Here is a 19,765-nt window from a genome sequence, read left to right as displayed (position 1 = left end):
AAGGAATGAAGAATGCGAAATCTCTTAAGAATGGGACAGGACATCCTGATGGTCGTTTTATTGAAGTTTAACAAAAAAATCAGAACTCTGAATATCCTAAAATGTAACATCTATAATTAAACAATGTTTAAATACATAAAATATAGTTTTCCACGAGAGAAACGGCACTTATTAAAATCAGTCCGAGCTGTGAAGAAAACATAATCCGACATTAATTAATTACGGAATCGTACTCTCGATTTACAAAAAAATACGATTTTTTACTCATGTTTCGGATACAAGCATTTGCTTTGAGTGTGCTAAATGAGTTCTTTAGGTCCCTATTTCGGTTAAAAAGAATGTTTCGAAAGGTAACTGGGGAATTCCATAAAAAATTATCAACAGCATTTTTTCTTCATAAACTGAGAATCTATTGTGTGATTGCATGAGTTCAACAGCAGATCTGCTTATCAATACTCGAGAATCACTATAAAATCAGGAGAAGTTAGACGAAATCACTAAAAAAATCAGGAGAAAATAGTAGAAATTACAAGGAAATCCGAGAAAGTTAATCGAAAACACAAGGAAATCAAGGGAAGTTTGTCGTATGGCATTTTTGAAAATTATTAACTTCTGGGATTAACCTTCCTGGAAAATGAGTGTTAGGCAATCACTATGAATCAGAGGAATTCGTTACGAAATCAGAGAAACTTTGACGAAATACAAAAAACAAAGAAAGTTAGACGAAATCGATGGAAAATTATTAGAACATCAGGAGCATTCAATAGGAAACCAGGAAATCAGGAGAAGTTAGGCGAAATCAAAAGAAAATCAGGAAAAATTAGCGAGAAAATAAAAGGAAGTTAAGTGTGTGCCTTTTTTGACAAGTATTAACCTCTGACAAGTCATGTCATTAATAAGAAATCACTAGACAAACAATAAGGGAAAATCATTAAGATATCAATAGGAAATCAGATAATATGACTTGAAAATCAGGAGTTAGTCGCGACATCAAAAAAAAAAATCAGGGGAAGTTAGACAAAATCAGAAGAAAATCAGCGACAAAATCAGGTGAACTCAGCCTCGAGTCAATACCAATTTATGAATAAATAAACTTAAACAAACAGGTCGTTTCCAAACAATGGGTTCCAAAATATAAATTATTGTAACCCATTTATAATTATTGCTGAAATCTCAAAATGTTCTAAAGTTTTTTGACTCGACCATTTTTCTGTATGTCCATTTTAAATATGACAGCGAAAATCTCGAAATTGTATAATAATTCTTATTATCGAGAATATTGAAATGCAATGTTTATTTGCGATTTAACGAATTTACAGGCGATTTCTGTTAAGTCATAAAATGGTTGGGACCTATGACAGGTACCAAGGCTTCTCAAACCCAAAGCGACCGTAAAAGATTGGACAAATTTTGTAACTTCCATCATCCCCGTTAACATCATGTTACGTCAATATTCTATTTATTTATAATTTTTTTTATTTCTTTGATTAAATAGAAATTTAGTAAGAGAGCGAACTCTGTTATTCTTTATATTTTTTTTTGGACCAGTTTTGTAACTGCTGCTCTATTATCGACGGTTTGTTGTTTTCCTTTTCCACCCCTGTCATCAGATGTTGTGAACAAAGATCGACCACACTTAGCCGAGAGTCGTACCGCATCACATTCACAAAAGAAATCGTAAATTGGGTAATTAGGAGATGATTATTACTGATTTACAACAGCCTCATTTTATGGCTTACAGGACACCAACTCGGAAATCGCCTGCATTCATAGAAACTCACCAATTTATATAAATTCGCGAGATTCTGTTGTATATTTTTTTTCTTGCTATGACATGGTGCCCAAATGGGAGACTACACCCTGTGTCTTATATTTTTTCTTCTTATATTGTATGAGTAATAAAATTTGCAATAGGCTCAGAAACCACGAAAGACGAAGCCCGTCTGATTTTTTAATAGCGAAGCCCGTAGGTTCTTAAAACCTTTTATTCTTTTTTTGATTCTAAAATTTTTAGGAAAATCTTAATCTTTAGGAAAAAGAGTTTTAAAAAACGAAAACCACAAAATATGAAGTTATCTTAACACTTTCTTTGCTAAATGTTAAATGACAAAATGCAATTAACTAGGTGGCCATCGGAATTCTTTAGAACTCGGTTTTTTGTAAACCTAATTTTTTCGAGGCTATCTTTGTTTCATAGTATAACAAATAAACAATCTCAAATTAAAATCCAACGCCACGGAAAAGCGAGGTTCACGAAAAAAGTGAGATCTACAGAATTTCGAGGGCCACCTAGTCGGCAATCTAATTATTGTAGATTCTTCGAAAACATGCTTGCTGACTTATAGAACTTTGCAAGAATTTCCGTATTAGATTTGTACTTTTTTCAATTTCTATATCAAGAAGGGGCCCCAATAAAAGTGGGGCCCAGTGCTACAGCACCCTTAGCCCGCCCCTTAGTCCGGACTTGCTGGATGATCTACATCAACAAACTTGGTTGAAATAACTGAATTCCTATGCCAGAATTGTTTCACCTCACGGTGGAATGTTGTAACATGGAATAGTGATTCGACTCAAATGGTTTTTGGATGTTTATTGAATTCTCGGTACAACGAGAGTTACTCTTTCGAGTTTAGAATTTTGAATGTGTAACGCTCCTTTCCTCCGGAACAATTCCTTGCTCCTTCTTACCCCCTGAGCCCGGTTGCGATCTCGGCCACGACTACCCCAATGGAGAAGGGTGGGGTTCCAACAAGATGGTATGAGAGCGCCACGGGTTTGTACAAGACCGCGGACTCAAGGAGGCTACTACTCAAACCCGAATGTAGTTCGGAGGCACAAATAAACGACAAAAAAAAAAGATTAACCAACGAAAAATATGTATATTACACAAATGACTGTTTAACAAAATATTACAAGCAAAAAAGAATTAATGTTACCAAGCTACAAAATTACAAAACTATCCAATTAATTAATTTATCATTGACAATTACAAAATGGCGAAATCCCGTAGGCTGAAGTCAGAAAATGTGCGCGAACGGCGGAAACACGCGGACAGCTGTCAACGCATTTATTCTCCCGACTTAATTAAGCTACCCGTTCGCGTGGTTACATAGGGGTACTTATCGTGTCGCTGCTCCTCCCACGGTTCAACGGGAATCCGGGATGTCCAGCAGGAACACGGCTCCTCCTGCCTGGGTCGAAGACTCCGGAGCGGGACTGCCAACCACGAACTTGAACTTCCACGGAAGGACACCAAATGGACGACGAAGAAACCACAGAAGAAAGGAAGAAAGAAGAAAAAAAAGGAAGAAAGCCTGTGATGGAGGATGGCTTAACTGAAGGTGCGATTGGTGGTACCCTCAAATCCGACCAGGTCGTACAAGGATTGGATTAATCCCTCTCCAATCCAAAAAATCTGGGTTGCTAATCACTTATCCGACTACGTCGATTAGGAATCCCTCATCCAAAATCCAGGATACACAAGGATGATTCCCAAAACTTAGGATTTTTGCACCCGTTTACACACCAATCCGCACTATGACAACACCAAAACCAAAAATGACCGAAGATCCGGCCCTCCCTCAACATCTTGTACAAAAAAAGGGAAACACGTCACGAGGGACAGTGCACCAACCTACGATAACCAAAATAACCGGGCGATCTGGATGACAGTTGATCGTGAAGTAGGGTTATGTGGTTTGTTTACAAAATGTTCAGCGGAAAACCGACGAAGTCTTCAGACATGCGGGAATTTGACTACAACAGGAATTACGACACAACAATGACTCCCGTATTGATACTAAACCTTTTAGGATCACCAGGACAACAAAAAAAACGAGACCAAAACCAAAATAAGGGAAGAAACGTGGACTCTAAAATTGAGGCAACTGGTGTCCAAGCAGCCACCCCTGGAACAGGTAACAGAAGAAAGTGTGGTTACTTGGTTCCAAACAAGTAACTTCCTCCAAATAAAACTCGCGAATGATACCATTCAGGGCGCAATTTTCGCTATCTTCACCACCGCGCATTTTGACCGTTACAAATGCTTAAAAACTAATTTGTGATGTCTCACCCCATCCTGCCACCCTCAGTTGGTATAGAGGGAGTGGATTTATGAATTGGTGGTTGCCTAAACATACTGCCCTCCTTGAAGCTACTTACTTAGTACTTCAATAATCGTATTTTCATATATCATATTTACAAGATTATTATGCCTAACTAACAATTCAAAATAACAAATTCATTAATAACAACGAATAAACATATGTACTTACAAACTTAAATGACTAAGAAAAGCAAGGCAATAAAAGGAAGAAAAAAAATAATAATAAAATGCGAATTGTCTTTCACGCGGAAACTGAAGTCCGCACTATACAAGTCACTACCCTTGGTCCTGAATGGATAGGAGACACAACCTTTTCACTGACCCCTTCATGACGCCTTGGTTGGTACGAACGCTGACCACCCGACAATGACCGTGGTTGCCTGGGTGTACCTCTGCGATACGGCCCATCTTTCAACACAATGGAGGTGAATTGTCGACGAGTAGCACCAATGCCTCTACGAGGTTCTCGGGGACCTCGTCTTGCTTCCACTTGGTTCGCTGTTGGAGACTGCTTAGGTATTCGCGGGACCACCGATTCCAATAATGCTGTCGAAGACCTTCTACCAGCTGCCATCTGGACAATCGGTTGATCCGAACTTCTTGGAGGTCGGGCTCTGGAAGTGCTGTTAATGGCTCTCCAATCAGGAAATGGGAAGGGGTTAAGGCTTGCAAATCATTTGGATCGGGACTTAGTGGTAGCAATGGTCGGGAGTTTAAACACGCTTCAATTCTAACCAACAGTGTTTGAAACTCGATTAATGTTAAATGGGCGTTACCCATTACTGTTTTCAGTTGTCTTTTCATTGATTTGATATTGGCTTCCTACAGACCACCCATATGTGGGGATCTTGCTGGAATGAAATGCCATTTCGTATTTAAATAGCCAATTTGCGCGTAATTTCCGGTTCTGACTGCCTTAACGTATTAAAGAATTCAGCTAATTCGTTTTTAGCCCCGACAAAATTCGAACCATTGTCACTATACAGGGTGTCCCAGAACTCATGCCTAGCCGGAAACCGGGGATATCGGGAAAAGGTGTGAATGTGTAAATTGCTGAAAAAAAAGTTCCAGCTCCAACAGAAACTGAAAAAAGACATGACAAAGTTGACCAATCACAAGGCCGCGTGGAGATGGTCTGGAGGATACACTGGCGTGTTGCTAAGAAACCAGTTTAAATTTTCTCCTTTGAATTTTGTATGAACAATTTGGTCCACTATAAATTTCACTGACGTTAGAATGACAGGCTTCAATAAATCTAACTCATATTGAACTTAGTGTGCAGAAACGGCTCAGCGTACTTTAGAAATTGACTAGAGGGTTGAAGACTACTGGTTGACGAGCGTTGAATGACAAGAGACACACCTGGAGGACAACTGACACAGTAAAAATCCAAGTGGAGTGTGAAACGGCGTTTGTAGGGGGAACTGTGTGTTTCCCTAGCTCGGGTAGTTTCTGTGTGTAAACTCTTAAGGATTTGATGTAACACTTTATTTACACTTATAACTAACACTACATGCAACAAGAAAACTGATTCGGATAAAACTTGGAGATCTTGCCCTGATGGTTGCTTAAACTCTTGTCTTATCTTGGCTAAAATGAATGGGTACCATCCCTTATGTCAGGGAGGGGTAACCCGAGAGTACTGCCCGAGAATGGCCGAACATGTGGCCCGAACATACTCCCCGCCTTGAAAATTTAAAAACATTTTCAAAAAACTAAAACTAACATGCATTAACAACAAAAACAAAATAAGAATTAAAACTAACATGCTAATAAAAAGGTAGGCTAGATGGCCTCACTGTCTTTGAACAGGGCGCACACTTTTGTTAGAGCACGTTTCACTAAACCGTTTCGAGTTTTAATTGTCACCACGCGCACCTTTCCGTCCTTGCCTGTATGAACTTCCGTTATCCGTCCCATGGGCCAGCAGAGAGGATTGGTGTTGTCCTCCTTAATTACCACCAAGGTGCCCACTTCAGGGGAATTATGATGGGAGGCCCATTTATATCTTTGTTGGTGCTGGTGCAAGACTTCCTTGGACCATCTTCTCCAAAAGCCTTGACGAAGTCTTTCTACCAGCTGATAACTGGAGAGGCGATTGACCGGAACCTCGGTTACGTCGGGTTCGGCGGGAGCTCGCAGGGGAGCACCAATCAGAAAGTGGCCAGGGGTCAAAGGTTCATAATCGGAAGGATCGTTGGATAACGGGGAAAGAGGTCGGGAATTTAAACACGCTTCGATTGCTGTCAGAAGCGTGTACATTTCTTCGTAATTTAAAATAGTCTTTCCGATGACTCTTTTTAAATGGTGTTTGGTTGATTTTATAGCGGCTTCCCACAATCCTCCCATATGGGGAGAGCGGGGCGGAATGAAGTGCCAGTGAACTTCGTCGGTGATTAATTGTTTAATCACTTGTTGGTAAAAACTGTCAGAATGGAACAGCGTGTTTAATTCCTTAAGTTCCCGATTTGCGCCTACGAAATTTGAACCATTGTCAGAGTAGAGATGATCAACTTTTCCGCGCCGTGACATGAATCTCTTCAGAGCGTTAAGGAAGGTGGAGGAGGTGCAGTCGCATACAAGCTCGATATGAACTGCTCTAGTTGCTAGGCAAATGAACAAGGCAATGTAAGCCTTGAGAGTTTTATTAGTGCGTCCGTAACCGTTTTTTAGTAGGAAAGGACCGGCGTAATCTACTCCCGTTCTTAAAAATGGTCTAGAAGGTGTAACGCGACTGGCCGGCAGATCACTCATTAATTGCTCATACGCCTTTGGTTTTATGCGACATGTTACGCAAGATCGGACGATTTGCCTGGTAGTTATGTATCCGGACATTGGCCAAAATTTCTGCCTGGTGGCGGATAGCGTGGCTTGTGTTCCGGCGTGTAAATATTGTAGATGATAATTATTGCAATTCTGTAAAAAACGTGTTTGTCCTAACAACGTGGTTATGAACAATTTTGCTAATCACTTAAGTAATAACTTTTGAACAAATTGCTATTCTGTACGGTTAACCCAAATCACGGTTACTATAACAAAGAGTGTCAATCACGGTGATTATGAATAGGTCAAGTTATCATAAAAAGTAGTTTATTTGTCACTAACAAATGACTGATTTGTCAAATCTATGATTATTTCAAAGTTTAAAAACTAAGATCGAATGGATTTGGAAAAAAAGAAAAGGGGAAGCAAAGTTACTGCGGCTCAATATGAAGTTTTAGTCGATTTTCTTGGTCGACCTGAAAATAAAAGTTTACTTACAATGAAAACAAATCCTATTTACAAGACGAATATTGCTGATTTGTGGGAAAACATAACAGTAATTTTGAACGGTATGAAAGGTCCAAAGAAGTCTCCGGCAGAGTGGCGCAGATATTTTGTTGAATTTAAAGCCCGGACCCGCAAGAGAGCTAGAGAGGTTCAAACAGAATTTAGCGCAACTGGGGGAGGGGAAAATCATCACAGAAAGTTATCAGACATGGAGGAAAAATTAATGGGACTTTTGGGATGGGTTTCCGTCAATGGGTGCGAAGATATGCCCGAAGAGCTGGTACCCGGATGTTCAGCTGATCATACCGAAAATGACATCTCTTCACCTGTTAATAACTGTAATAAAGCTGCTGATGCTGAAGTTAGAAATGACAACTCTCGAAACTTTACAATTATTAATAACAGTGAATCTACTGAGGAGGAAGTTAGAGGAGCCTCTGAAAGACCGTACAAAAGAAAGAAAACCGAGAAACTAATAACATCTCAAAAGAAAAAAAGAAGCAGTTCTACTGCACTTAACGAAGCAGCTGACGTGTACCAGCAAGCAAGTTTAGGGTTGGCCAATGCATTAAACAATTTTGCTGCATCGATTAATACTTTGGCTTGTTCTATAAATCGTCTTGCAGAAGCATTGCCACATACGTAGAGTAGCTAGTTGATTATTTTTGTTTTTTTTTAATTTTGATGTTTGGATTTTGTTTTGTTCGTACTTCTTTTAGTGCATATTAAAAATGTTCAAGATCTTGATTCTGTAATCTTTAAAATCTTATTTCACATAATACAAAAGTAACATAAAAAAGATAACTAAAAATAACTAAAAACGTGCAACAAGGTTATTTCTAATACGTCTTCCTGTCGCCAAAATATCTACATCTGAAAATTAATCATGAACGAAATGTTTTAATATGAAATTAACGTACTAATGTTATAATCATTTAGAACTTCTTCATCGTTGGATTCTTCCGAGGAAGTTTCGTCTTCATCAACGTCTTCAACTCGCACATTTTGTTGTATTAAAATGTTGTGCAATACTGCACAGGCATATATTATTAGTCCTGCCTTTCGATGCGAATAGTGCAGCACACGGTGCTTAAGTAGGCAACGAAATCTTTGTTTTAACACCCCAAAACATCGTTCAATTACATTCCTTGCTTGGGCATGGCGATAATTATATCGCCCTTCTGGTCTGTTAATATCTAGCACCCCCATTATAGGCGTCATCATATAAGGGGCAAGAGGATAACCTGAATCTCCAAGTAGCCAAGAATCCAAATTTCCCTCTTCAAATCTACGTTGCAGATACCTATTTATTGATGACAATTGCCAAATGGCTGCATCGTGAGTCGCTCCGGGATATCTTGCATTAATCGCAAGTATAAGCAAATCAGAATCACAAATCTAAAATTGTTATTTTTTTGGGGAGGAAAACTATAGCATGTTTTCTTACAGTTTGTACATTTACCCTATAAAATCCTTTACGATTAAAATAAGCCAATGCTGGTTGCACAGGATCATTTGCAGGTGGAGAGACGATTGCAACGTGTGTACAATCAATTGCTCCCAATATTCCAGGAAAATTAAACTTGTTTTGAAAACTAAAGCAGTCAAGATCATTATATATATTTGTGAAGATTCCAATTACCCTTGTTTCACTCTATGCACATGATTTGCGTCTGTGGGAAATTTAACGTAATGTGGAAGCAAATTAATAGCGAGTATTTCAACAATTTCTTTTATAATTTTACTAACTGTACTTTGTCCCATAGCAATAAGATTATCAGTGCCAACACTAGCTTGATAAGCACCTTGAGCTAGAAAGTGTAAAGTGGCCAAAACCTAAAAAGTACGAGATTTTTAATCTTAAATGTATAAACAGCTAACTATAATTGTTTTTACTTTTAAATGTATTGGTATATAGGTAGACCTTTGTCCAACATTAATGAAGGGTTCTACAGCAGGAATAAGTATTCCCAAAACAATAGCCTGTGGAAGTCTATACAATTTTTTAAACGCAGTTTCGGGAATTGCGAATGGGTTTGATTGATCTCTCAATTGTCGCGATCGAATACGTTGCAATCTTCTAAAAATGTTGAAAAAACTAAAAATTGTAACATTTATTGTTTATAAAAGACTACCTTCTTAATTCCTGCTCAAAAGCCTGGTGAAACAAGATGTTGAAAGCCAAAGCCATTTTTTGACAACAGCTGTCCACGAGTGACAAATTTTTGAAATGTCCTATTTTATTACCGTTGTTTCACTTAACACCATAAAACAGCGGTGATTAATATAACAACGAATTTGTAATCACCGTGATTGTTATAGTGACTAAAATTTGATTACAGAATAGCATTTTTTTTTAAGTTGTTACAGTAATCATGCACCCCACGCCTAACAACTCAATTGAGTGATTGGAGCGTAACCACTTACTTACAGAATAGCACCCATATTGTGTGATTATTAACTTCGTGATTATGTACTTTCTGGGCAAGAGTACTTGATGTTGAGCGTCGTAGGGAATGGAAGCTTGGCTTAATCTTCCTCCTACGCGTAATAAACCGTTTCCGTCGATAAAGGGGTGTAATGGTTTTAATGGGCTGTTTTTGTGTAACTCGCCATGGGTTTGAATTTGGTGAATGTCTTCGGGAAACGCCTCAGTTTGAATTAATTTAAGGACGCGGTTTTGAGCACCCTTTATTTCTTCCACGGTTAGGTAGCCCTTGAATTTTTCCGAGGAATTGCGCGTATTTTTGAGAAAACGCAGTAGGTAAGCGGTAACTCTCACCAGTGTAGTGAAACTAGAAAATCTAGCCCATAAGTCTAACTCGTTTTTGTTATGCTTAGATTACGATGCAATAGTCAAACAACAAGTTGACTTAATTATGGGTATCTGAAACGGCGGTACTGGTCTGGATGAAATGTCTGTTGTCAATTCGTGGTTTGTTAAAAATGACGGCCCGTGCCACCATAATTTTGAATCGCGTAACTGACTCGGAGTAGCTCCGCGAGATAATATGTCGGCGGGATTTTGGTCTGACCTGATGTGTCTCCATTCGTTTGAAGCAGTTAGATTCTGAATTTCTGCTACTCGATGCGAAACAAAGCTTTTTAGAGAGTTTGAGGCCATTCGTAACCAGGCCAAAACTATGGTTGAATCAGTCCACAGGAAGTAATTAATATTTTCGATCACGAAAGCTTCTTTTACTTTTGATATTAATTGAGCTAACAACAGGGCTCCGCACAGTTCTAGGCGAGGAATTGTAAGTGCCTTTAAAGGGGCTACTCGACTTTTGGCGCAGAGTAGCTGAATGTGGTATTTACCGCTATTGTCTTTTGTGCGTACGTATACACAAGCTCCATAAGAAGTTTGGCTAGCATCGCTAAAACCATGGATTTCGATTTCGTTTGTGTTTGATTCAAAAATCACCTTGCGGGGTGCAATTAATTTATTGATTTCGTCAAAGTGTTGTAAGAACTTTGACCATGCCGTAAAAAGGTCGTGCGGCAAGGACTCGTCCCAGTTTAGACCAAGTGACCAGATTTTTTGTAAAATGATTTTGGCAGTAATGGTTATCGGGGACACTAATCCCAAAGGGTCGAATTGACGGGCGATTGTGCTTACCCGCGTTTGGTTCTGTTGGTGTTGATGTTTTCAAGAGAGGCGGAATATTTTATTGTATCCGAAGAACAATTCCACAAAATGCCCAATGTTTTTGTTTCAGACTGGCGGTCTAGAGAGATTTTGTCGTTTACGACGTGAGTACTATTTGAAGGAATCACTGAAAGACAATTAGATGAGAATTTGTGAAGGTTGAGTCCTCCTCGTTTAAGTATGTTTATGACGTCGTCCCGAATTTTTAAAAGAGATTCGATGGAATCGCTACCGGTTAATAAGTCGTCCACGTAGAAGTCCCGAGTTATGATTGCGTACGTATCGGGAAAATTAGCAGCTTCCGCTCTGGCTAACTCTTGCATGCATTTTATCGCAAGGTAGGACGAAGAGGCACATCCGTATGTTACAGTGGTCAACCGATAAATTTGTATGGGTTTTTGGGGATCGTCGCGCCAAAGTATGCGTTGATAATCGCGATGTTCTTCGTGCATCATTATCTGTCGGTACATTTTCTCGACATCAGCAGACATGACGTACTGATGCGTACGAAATCTAATTAGAATCGAGAACAAGTCTTGTTGCAAAATTGGACCCGTGAAGAGATTGTCATTTAAGCTTTGACCGTTACTTGTTTTCATCGAACCATCAAAAACTACCCGTAATTTAGTGGTAGAACTACTTTCTTTTATGACAGGATGATGGGCAAAGTAATAAGCTTTAGAGGGTTCGTCATCCTGTGGTGCGACAAGCTCCATGTGGCCGAGGTCTAGGTATTCCCTCATAAAATTATTGTATTGGACCCGTAATCCATCGTTATGGTGAATCCTTCTTTCGGTACTTTTAAATCGCTTTATTGCTATGTCTTTGGAATTTCCTAAGTTAGGAGGGTCATTCCGAAAGGGAAACTTTACAACATATCTTCCGGACAATGGATCGCGGTGGGTATTTTTATGAAACATGTTTTCGCACTGGTCGACATTTGGATTCGAACAAAGGGGCTTATTGGACTCAAACTCGTGAATTTCCCAAAACCTTTTCAGACTGTTGTCTATTGAAGCAATGTGCAAATTATTCTGTGGAACCGGCCCGCTAATGATCCATCCTAATTTAGTTTTTTGCAGAATGGTGCCGTTTTGATTAAGACGAATTTGACCGATACATAGCAATCTCCAGAATAATTCGCTGCCGATAAGTAGGTCGATCGGTCCCGTTTGATGAAAGGATTCGTCCGCTAATTTAATATTTCTGGGTATGTCGAGGCAGTTAGCGGAGAATGAAATGGATGGCAAATCTTCGGTAATTTTGGATACGACCAAACAGGTTAGGTCTGTTTTGAACTCATTGACATTTGAGCGTATTTTAACGTTTGTGAGGTTTTTGATGGAAGTTTCTTTCTGATCTAAACCGTAGACCGAGATATTTGTTTTTTGCAAATGTGATTTCAACAATTTACATGCTCTTTCCGTTACAAAGTTGCTTTGTGAACCGCTGTCCAACAAAGCTCGTAATTGATGTTTTTTCCCGTTGGCATCCAAGACATGTACTAATGCGGTTGATAATAAGATAAGTTTGTTGTAAATGTTAAGACTTGTAAGCGTCGCGGTGGAGGTTGAAGGCTCTGCGGACGCGGGAGGTTCCCTTATTTCGATTGGGTGTAATAATGTGTTGTGTTTTTGAGAACATTTTTTACACGTTCCCGATTGACACGAATCGGCCTTATGATTTCCGCGTAAGCAATTTTCGCAAATCTTTTGACGTCTGACTTCCTTTATACGTTGTTCCACCGACAGGGAAGTAAATTTGGGGCAACGATACAGATTGTGTGGTTGATGGCAGATAAGCCATTTTTGTTGATCCTTTATTGCCACGTGTGTGACTGGACGAAACGTTTTTTGACCTTTGTTTGACGGAATGAAATTTACCGATTTATTGAAAGGATTTGCTTCCATCGCCTCCAAGGACTGGCATTTTTGTGTTAAAAAATTAGATAAATCTTTAACTGTTGGCGGAGTTTTGTTTAGTGTGAGTTCCCACGAATTTAAAGTACCTTTATCAAATTTTGACGCAATGATGTGGATTAAAAGATCATCCCATGACTCTATGGGTCGTTCGAGAGATTTTAGTGACTTTAGATTGGAAGTTAGAGTTTGCAGCATTTGACGAAAACCTTTACTGTCGCGATAGTTTGTGTTTGGAATAGAAAAAATTGAATTAATGTGGTGTTGCACGATTAATCGTTTATTTTCATAACGTTCCTGTAAAAGTTCCCACGCGGACATGTAATTGTCCTGTGTCGTGATTAGATGCTCGATAGTTTGACGCGCTTCGTCTTTTAGGCTGGTTCGCAAATAATGAAACTTTTGAACATCATTAAATTGCTCATTTTCGTGTATCAGCACCTTGTAGTTATCGCGAAATGCAACCCAATCAGTAAATGAGCCAGTAAAAGAAGGTAACTCAATTTCTGGGAGTTGTACCTTTGATGCTGCGATATTGGACGTTGGCGGCGGCAAATTTTCCGAATTTGAAACAGTAGGCTTCGTTTGACCATTATTAATTAAGGCTTGGGCAACACCGACGACTTTGTAGAAATGGTTTTCAAATTGAGTCAGCTCGTTATCGTCAATAGTGTTGTCTATTAATTGCAACTGCAACTGCACGTCCTCGAATTCCTTAATACTCGGAAGAAAACTTTGTAACCGCGATTTTATTTCCTCAAATTTTGACTTGTTTTCCTCAGCGTTCAAAAATGTGTCAAATCTCGTAGCGCGTGTTTTTATTTGGCCACGTTTGGCTCTTAATGCTTTCGTCGTATCTTCCGCAGGCATAATTCGAAAGGAAATGTACGAAATATACGAAAATATGCAAACGTTCTAACAGCAATCGAAATAAAAAGGTGAGGAGTTTGTAGACAAAGGAAATGGCCAGACTAACCTGGTGCTCCTGTAGTGGATGGCTTCGCTGCTTTCCTTCTTTACTCCAAGTGGATCCAGTGCCTCTGATGAGGATTGTTCAGTTTCGTGTCATGTATAGTGTATATGTGATGATTAACCGTGTTGTTGTTGTCGCCGTCGTGATCCGGCTCGAAGGACCAATTTATGTAGGGGGAACTGTGTGTTTCCCTAGCTCGGGTAGTTTGGGTGTGTAAACTCTTAAGGATTTGATGTAACACTTTATTTACACTTATAACTAACACTACATGCAACAAGAAAACTGATTCGGATAAAACTTGGAGATCTTGCCCTGATGGTTGCTTAAACTCTTGTCTTATCTTGGCTAAAATGAATGGGTACCATCCCTTATGTCAGGGAGGGGTAACCCGAGAGTACTGCCCGAGAATGGCCGAACATGTGGCCAGAACAGCGTTTCTTTTGGTTTCCCTTGCTTGCTGGTGTTTGTCCATTGCCCATTTTGATTTTGGTCAAATCAACAATCTGGGACGACACGCCAGAAGTTTCGGGTAAAACCGCGGAACTGTTAGAATTGAATTTTCTTAATTCGAATTTTCCCTGTTCGAGAATGTTTACTACCTGCTTTCGAATTGTGATTAATTCGTTTACAGAATCAGCTCCAACTAATAAGGCGTCCATGTAGAAATTGTTTAGAACTACTTGACTCGCGATGGGAAATTCTCGCGCGTTTGTATCCGCGAGTTCCTTCAAACACCGCGTCGCTATGAAGCTGGCAGGTTTTGTGCCATACGTAGGAGCTGTTAATTTAAATGTTTTTAATTGTTTATTGGGATTGTCACGCCATACTATCAATTGGTAGTAAGCATCGTTATTATTGACAAGAATTTGCCTGTACATCTTCGCGATGTCGGCATTTAGAACGAATTGATGACTTCTGAATTCTACTATAATCGAGAACAAATCGCGTTGAATTACTGGGCCACGCAATAGGTGGTCGTTGAGACTTGTACCATCAGAACTTTTCGCGGATGCGTCAAAAACAACCCTGAGCTTTGTGGTTGTACTGGATTCCCTACGTACCGCGTGATGTGGGAGAAATACACACGTTGTGCCGGGATTTTGGATAAGTTCCATATGACCTAGAGCGAGGTACTCCGAAATGAATTTAGAATAATCTAGTTCGAGTTGCGGTTCTCTTGCAAATTTAGTTTCAAGGTGGTTAAGCCGTTTAATTGCAAGACCTTTAGATTCCCCGATTTTTAGCGGATTATGCTTGATCGGCAGCTTTACTACAAAACGCCCCAAAATGTCACGTTTCGTATTTTCCCTGAAATGGGTCTCGCAATCCATTTCTTCTGCCGACAAGGGTTTATGACAGGTAGTACCAGATGCTTCAAGTTCAAAGAATTTTACTACTGTGTTTTCTAGGGACTTGTTAGTCATTGCCAGATTACAAACCGATTTCGGCATGATTTGTTTATGATGGGGTCCGGCGGCAACAAATCGAAAGTGCGTTTTCTGTAGAATTAGACCCCCAGGTAGTGCAATTTGACCAACGCATAATAAAGACCAAAACAAGCCGCTACCAATTAACAGATCTACTGCAGCTGGTTTATGAAATTCCGGATCGGCCAAAAATACATTCTTTGGAATTTCCAGGGTGTCCAATTGTGTTAATGGTAAAGTTTCTGTGATTTGATTTAAAACAATACATTTGATATTGTCTGCTTGATACGCGTTGTACCGTGACTTTAGGGATATCGCTACCGTTTCATTAGAATTAGTGGTGGTGCCACTGATACCCTTGATTTCGAAACTTTCTTTCTTACGCTCTAGACCCAATTTTGCGCACATGTGAGGCGTTATGTAATGGGACATGGATCCCGCATTTAGGAAAGCTCGACAGCGTTTGAATTTGTTATTCGCGGACTTGATTAAGATAACAGCAGTGGCTAATAAAGTGGAATTATGAACTAAATTACCATTTATCGCATGATTATTGATTGTTTTTGATGTGCTTGGTGTTTCATTGTCTAGGTGAAGTGATGAGTGGTGACGTTGACCACAAGTTTTGCATCCGTTTGCAATGCGACAGTTGGTCACCGAATGATTATTCCTCAAACAATTTACGCAAAGTTTTAATTTGGACACCTTTTCGAGGCGGCTTGATACAGTGAGGTGAACGAATTCTGGGCAGACAAAAACATTGTGTTCTGGAGACTTACAATATATACAAGATTGCGATTTAACATTAGGTTTGGTAATAAGTGTCGGCTTCGATGAAGTTCGTTTTATGAATTTCGCGTTAACTGTGTTGGGTATATTATTGATTTGATTAGATTTTGAGTTTGTTTTGCACCTTTCGATTAAGTCAAGAATGTCGCCTAACAAATCGCAATACTGATTTTCGAACGCAATTCGCGAATCGCGGTTACTTCGTTTTGCTGCTTCTGTTTTACTATCGTGCGCTTCTAGCTCGTACCGCGTTTTTCAAATTCCTTACGTAACCCTTCAAGAATCTGTTTGCGCGCTACTAGCCGATTAATGCCATTGTTCGCGAGATCAAAGGCTTTTACGTAATCTTGAATGCGTCGGAACTTTTCGGGTATCGTTACCAAAACAATTTTGAGTTCTTCGATTTTCGTCATTGTGCTAAACACGAATTAATGAATAAAAATGATTTTGAATGATTTGATTGAATCGAGACTATCCGGTGATCCGCTTTCGTCGTACACGTTGGTGGAATTGAAGCTTGTTTAACTTAGGAATAACGGCAAACAGGAATAATTAAGAATAGATTTGAGAGCCACTAACCTTTGCTCCACGAAGCTGATTGGAATCCTCTGGTGGACGACGATTTGAATATTGAGTATCTGGGAATCCGGCTCGAAGGACCAATGTTTCACCTCACGGTGGAATATTGTAACACGGAATAGTGATTCGACTCAAATGGTTTTTGGATGTTTATTGAATTCTCGGTACAACGAGTTACTCTTTCGAGTTTAGAATTTTGAATGCTCAAAAACTGATTTGTGATGTCTCACCGCACCCTGCCACCCTCAGTTGGTACAGAGGGGGTGGATTTATGAATTGGTGGTGGCCTAAACAAAAATCTTGATATGCATAGACAGGTTGATGTTTTATATATTGACATAGCCAAAGCTTTTGATCGAATAGATCATTCAATTCTCTTACGTAAGTTGGCGGATTTTGGCTGCAATAACCATTTACTAAAATTATTTAAAAGTTATCTTGTCAATAGAGAAGTTTGTGTAGTTGTGGATGGACATGCGTCACAAGTTTATCTTCCAACATCCGGTATACCCCAGGGTTCTAATCTTGGCCCTTTAATGTTTCTAATTTATATTGACGATCTACCAGACTCAGTACGTGGCTTCTGCTCACTGTATGCAGATGACACTAAACTTGCTGTGTCTATAAATTCGCAGGAAGAATGTCTGGCTTTGCAGAGCAACTTAGACAACGTCGCCAATTGGTGTATAAAAAAAAGTAGGCAGCTTTTACCATGGCGTACCTGACTTTTAGAGTCGAATATTATCTGATTGCACTCATAATGTGAAGGGTGTAAACAGACTATTGTGTCCGAAAATTAAAATTTATGACATCTTCAAGTAGGTAGAAAAATGTGGACCCGTGTCTCTTCTAGGTATTAGCTCGAGATGATTAAAAACATTATTAAATTTTTAATTTTTGTTTATTAATTTGAAAAAACCGAGAGACATCAATTTTTCAATCTTCTTCATTGGATTGATCTAACCAAGGTTGCCATGAAATAGGTTGTAAAGAAAACAAAGTGAACAAAATTCGCCAAACAGTTAACATCAAAATAATTTTTCTTACTTACTGGTCGTCTTTATACATATTACCACTCCAAATAGATTAGTTTTAGTTTAACGACATTTTAATGTTCGACTTAAAGTCCCCACTTTTTCTACAAATTAAAGAATTAAGAACAAATAGTTAAACAGACTTCTTACAAAAGATTCTGGAAAGTACCTATTTGTGGATTAATTAAACAGCAAAATTGGATTGCGATAGAAATCTAATTTTGCGTATGTCAAATACGAGTGCAAATGGTACCGTTCTGGGAAAAAACAATGAAAAGGAAACTAATGTTTATAATTTATTTCGCAAATTCGGAAACATATTGTTGATATTAAATTTTGAATTACTATAGCGAAATTAAAATTTTGCATATCAAATTGATGGATGTTTAAAAATTGTAAACTGTCTTTATAACCTTAAAATTTATAAACGGCACGGCAAGTGTCAAAAATTTACTTTGTATGTCAGTCACAATGACAATAAAGGTTGCTTTACATTGCCATGTCAAAAAGTGATTCGAAAATTCTTTATAGTTATGTAAAATACATGTTCCAACATTAAAATGATGCTAATTTTTTTGTTCTCATTTTAAAATTTTAAAAACTTTAAAAATTAAAAATTAAAAATTAAAATTAAATTAATTAATTAAAATTTTTAAAACTGGATAGCCCTCGATTTTTTTAACTTGTTTAAAATTTAAATTAATAAACAAAAATTAAAAGCTTATCAACGTCATTAAAAAAAACACGGTGAAGGGATCAACAATCATCTTGAGCCTCCGCGCTAATACCTAGAAGAGGCACGGGTGCACATTTTTCTACCTACTTGATGATGTCGTAAATTTTAATTTTCGGACACAATAGTCTGTTTACACCCTTCACATTATGAGTGCAATAAGATAATATTCGACTCTAAAAGTCAGGTACGCCATGGTAAAACCTGCCTACTTTTTTTTTTTAAACGTAACTCGCTTGATTTAAATGTAGCAAAATGTGCTGGAGTTTCTTACACAAGACGTAAGTCAGTTATTGAATTCAATTACAACTTACAAGGGTTTGTTCTTCCTAGGTTAAATGAAGTCAAAGATTTGGGTGTAACATTTGACCGCAAACTTTCTTTTCAATATCACATCCAGGATATCACCAAATCCAAAAACTCAAAAATCGCTAAAAATTATACTTCTTAGGCGTCGCGACGTCAACCAAACCGTGATAAAAGACGAATTTTTGCGTCAGCTTCTAGAGCTTTGTCAACAATGAGCGTATGCAAATTTTCAAAATTGTAACTTTAAAATTAAAGACGATTTTAGGGGTGGACACAAGTGTTGCCGGACCCTGTATATTGATGAGTTGGAAAGTAAACAACGTCGATTCTTTAGAGTATTGCATTTTAAACAGAATGGGGTTTATCCTGACCGCGAGTGTAACCACGACGATCTATTAATAATGTTGTCTCACGTGCTTATAGACGCAGAATGTCTTGTGTTGCTTTTGTATATAAAATGTTTAATTGTGTCATTGTTTCTACTTAAACAAATGCAACATAAACATCGGCAAAATGTCTCCTATTCAAACTGCTGCAACTAACTTCAACGTTATCGCTCACAAATGTGATCTGTTCTGTAGCACACTTAATGAGATCCTGTCGCTAGTTGAGTGACGATTAGCCTTAGCTATAACGCTAACTGCGTGATAAAGCGCAGCTACAAAGGTCTGACGTGCACTCTAGAAATATTTTCATTTTATTTCATTTCAATTTGTTTATTCTTCGATGTACTTTATTATTTTTCCATTTGTTTTCTATCATTTTTTTCTCGTTAACACTACTTTTTTTTCTTTCTTGTAATTTTGGTTTTCTTTTTGTTTTTTCTCTCCTGGTAATTGGGCTTTGGCCTGTCCAGGGAGACGACAATAATAATAATATTATATATAATAAAACGGTATTTCTAATCGAAACTCTGCTAAACATAGAATGCTAATGCTTATGTGGCAATATTTAAAAACTATTTAAAAGTACTTAAAC

At 38.5% G+C, this 19,765-nt stretch overlaps 3 protein-coding genes across 3 annotated transcripts; all 3 read right to left on the bottom strand.

Annotated features, from left to right (window-relative positions):
* Positions 1-5,890: 5,890 nt before the first annotated feature.
* Positions 5,891-6,859, bottom strand: LOC148176374 (uncharacterized). The gene has a single exon (XM_088035070.1). It carries the CDS (start codon positions 6,857-6,859, stop codon positions 5,891-5,893), a length of 969 nt encoding a protein of 322 aa, XP_087891196.1.
* A 2,452-nt stretch (positions 6,860-9,311) lies between these two features.
* LOC148176373 (uncharacterized) lies at positions 9,312-13,813 on the bottom strand. The gene is made up of 8 exons (XM_088035069.1): positions 10,995-13,813; positions 10,849-10,954; positions 10,222-10,799; positions 9,757-10,179; positions 9,641-9,700; positions 9,511-9,579; positions 9,375-9,455; positions 9,312-9,324 (listed from the first exon to the last, which is right to left on the bottom strand). The coding sequence occupies exons 1-8, from the start codon at positions 13,811-13,813 to the stop codon at positions 9,312-9,314; spliced, it is 4,149 nt and encodes a 1,382-aa protein (XP_087891195.1).
* Positions 13,814-13,959: 146 nt separating this feature from the next.
* Positions 13,960-16,545, bottom strand: LOC148176372 (uncharacterized). The gene is made up of 3 exons (XM_088035068.1): positions 16,380-16,545; positions 14,305-16,347; positions 13,960-14,261 (listed from the first exon to the last, which is right to left on the bottom strand). Exons 1-3 carry the CDS (start codon positions 16,543-16,545, stop codon positions 13,960-13,962), a joined length of 2,511 nt encoding a protein of 836 aa, XP_087891194.1.
* Between the last annotated feature and the right edge of the window lie 3,220 nt (positions 16,546-19,765).

The sequence above is a fragment of the Gnatocerus cornutus genome, chromosome 4, assembly GCF_029298725.1.
Source record: "Gnatocerus cornutus isolate USDA-ARS CGAHR chromosome 4, icGnaCorn1.1, whole genome shotgun sequence".
NCBI classification, from domain to species: Eukaryota; Metazoa; Arthropoda; class Insecta; order Coleoptera; family Tenebrionidae; genus Gnatocerus; species Gnatocerus cornutus.
This window is presented reverse-complemented; position numbering and strand designations above follow the sequence as displayed.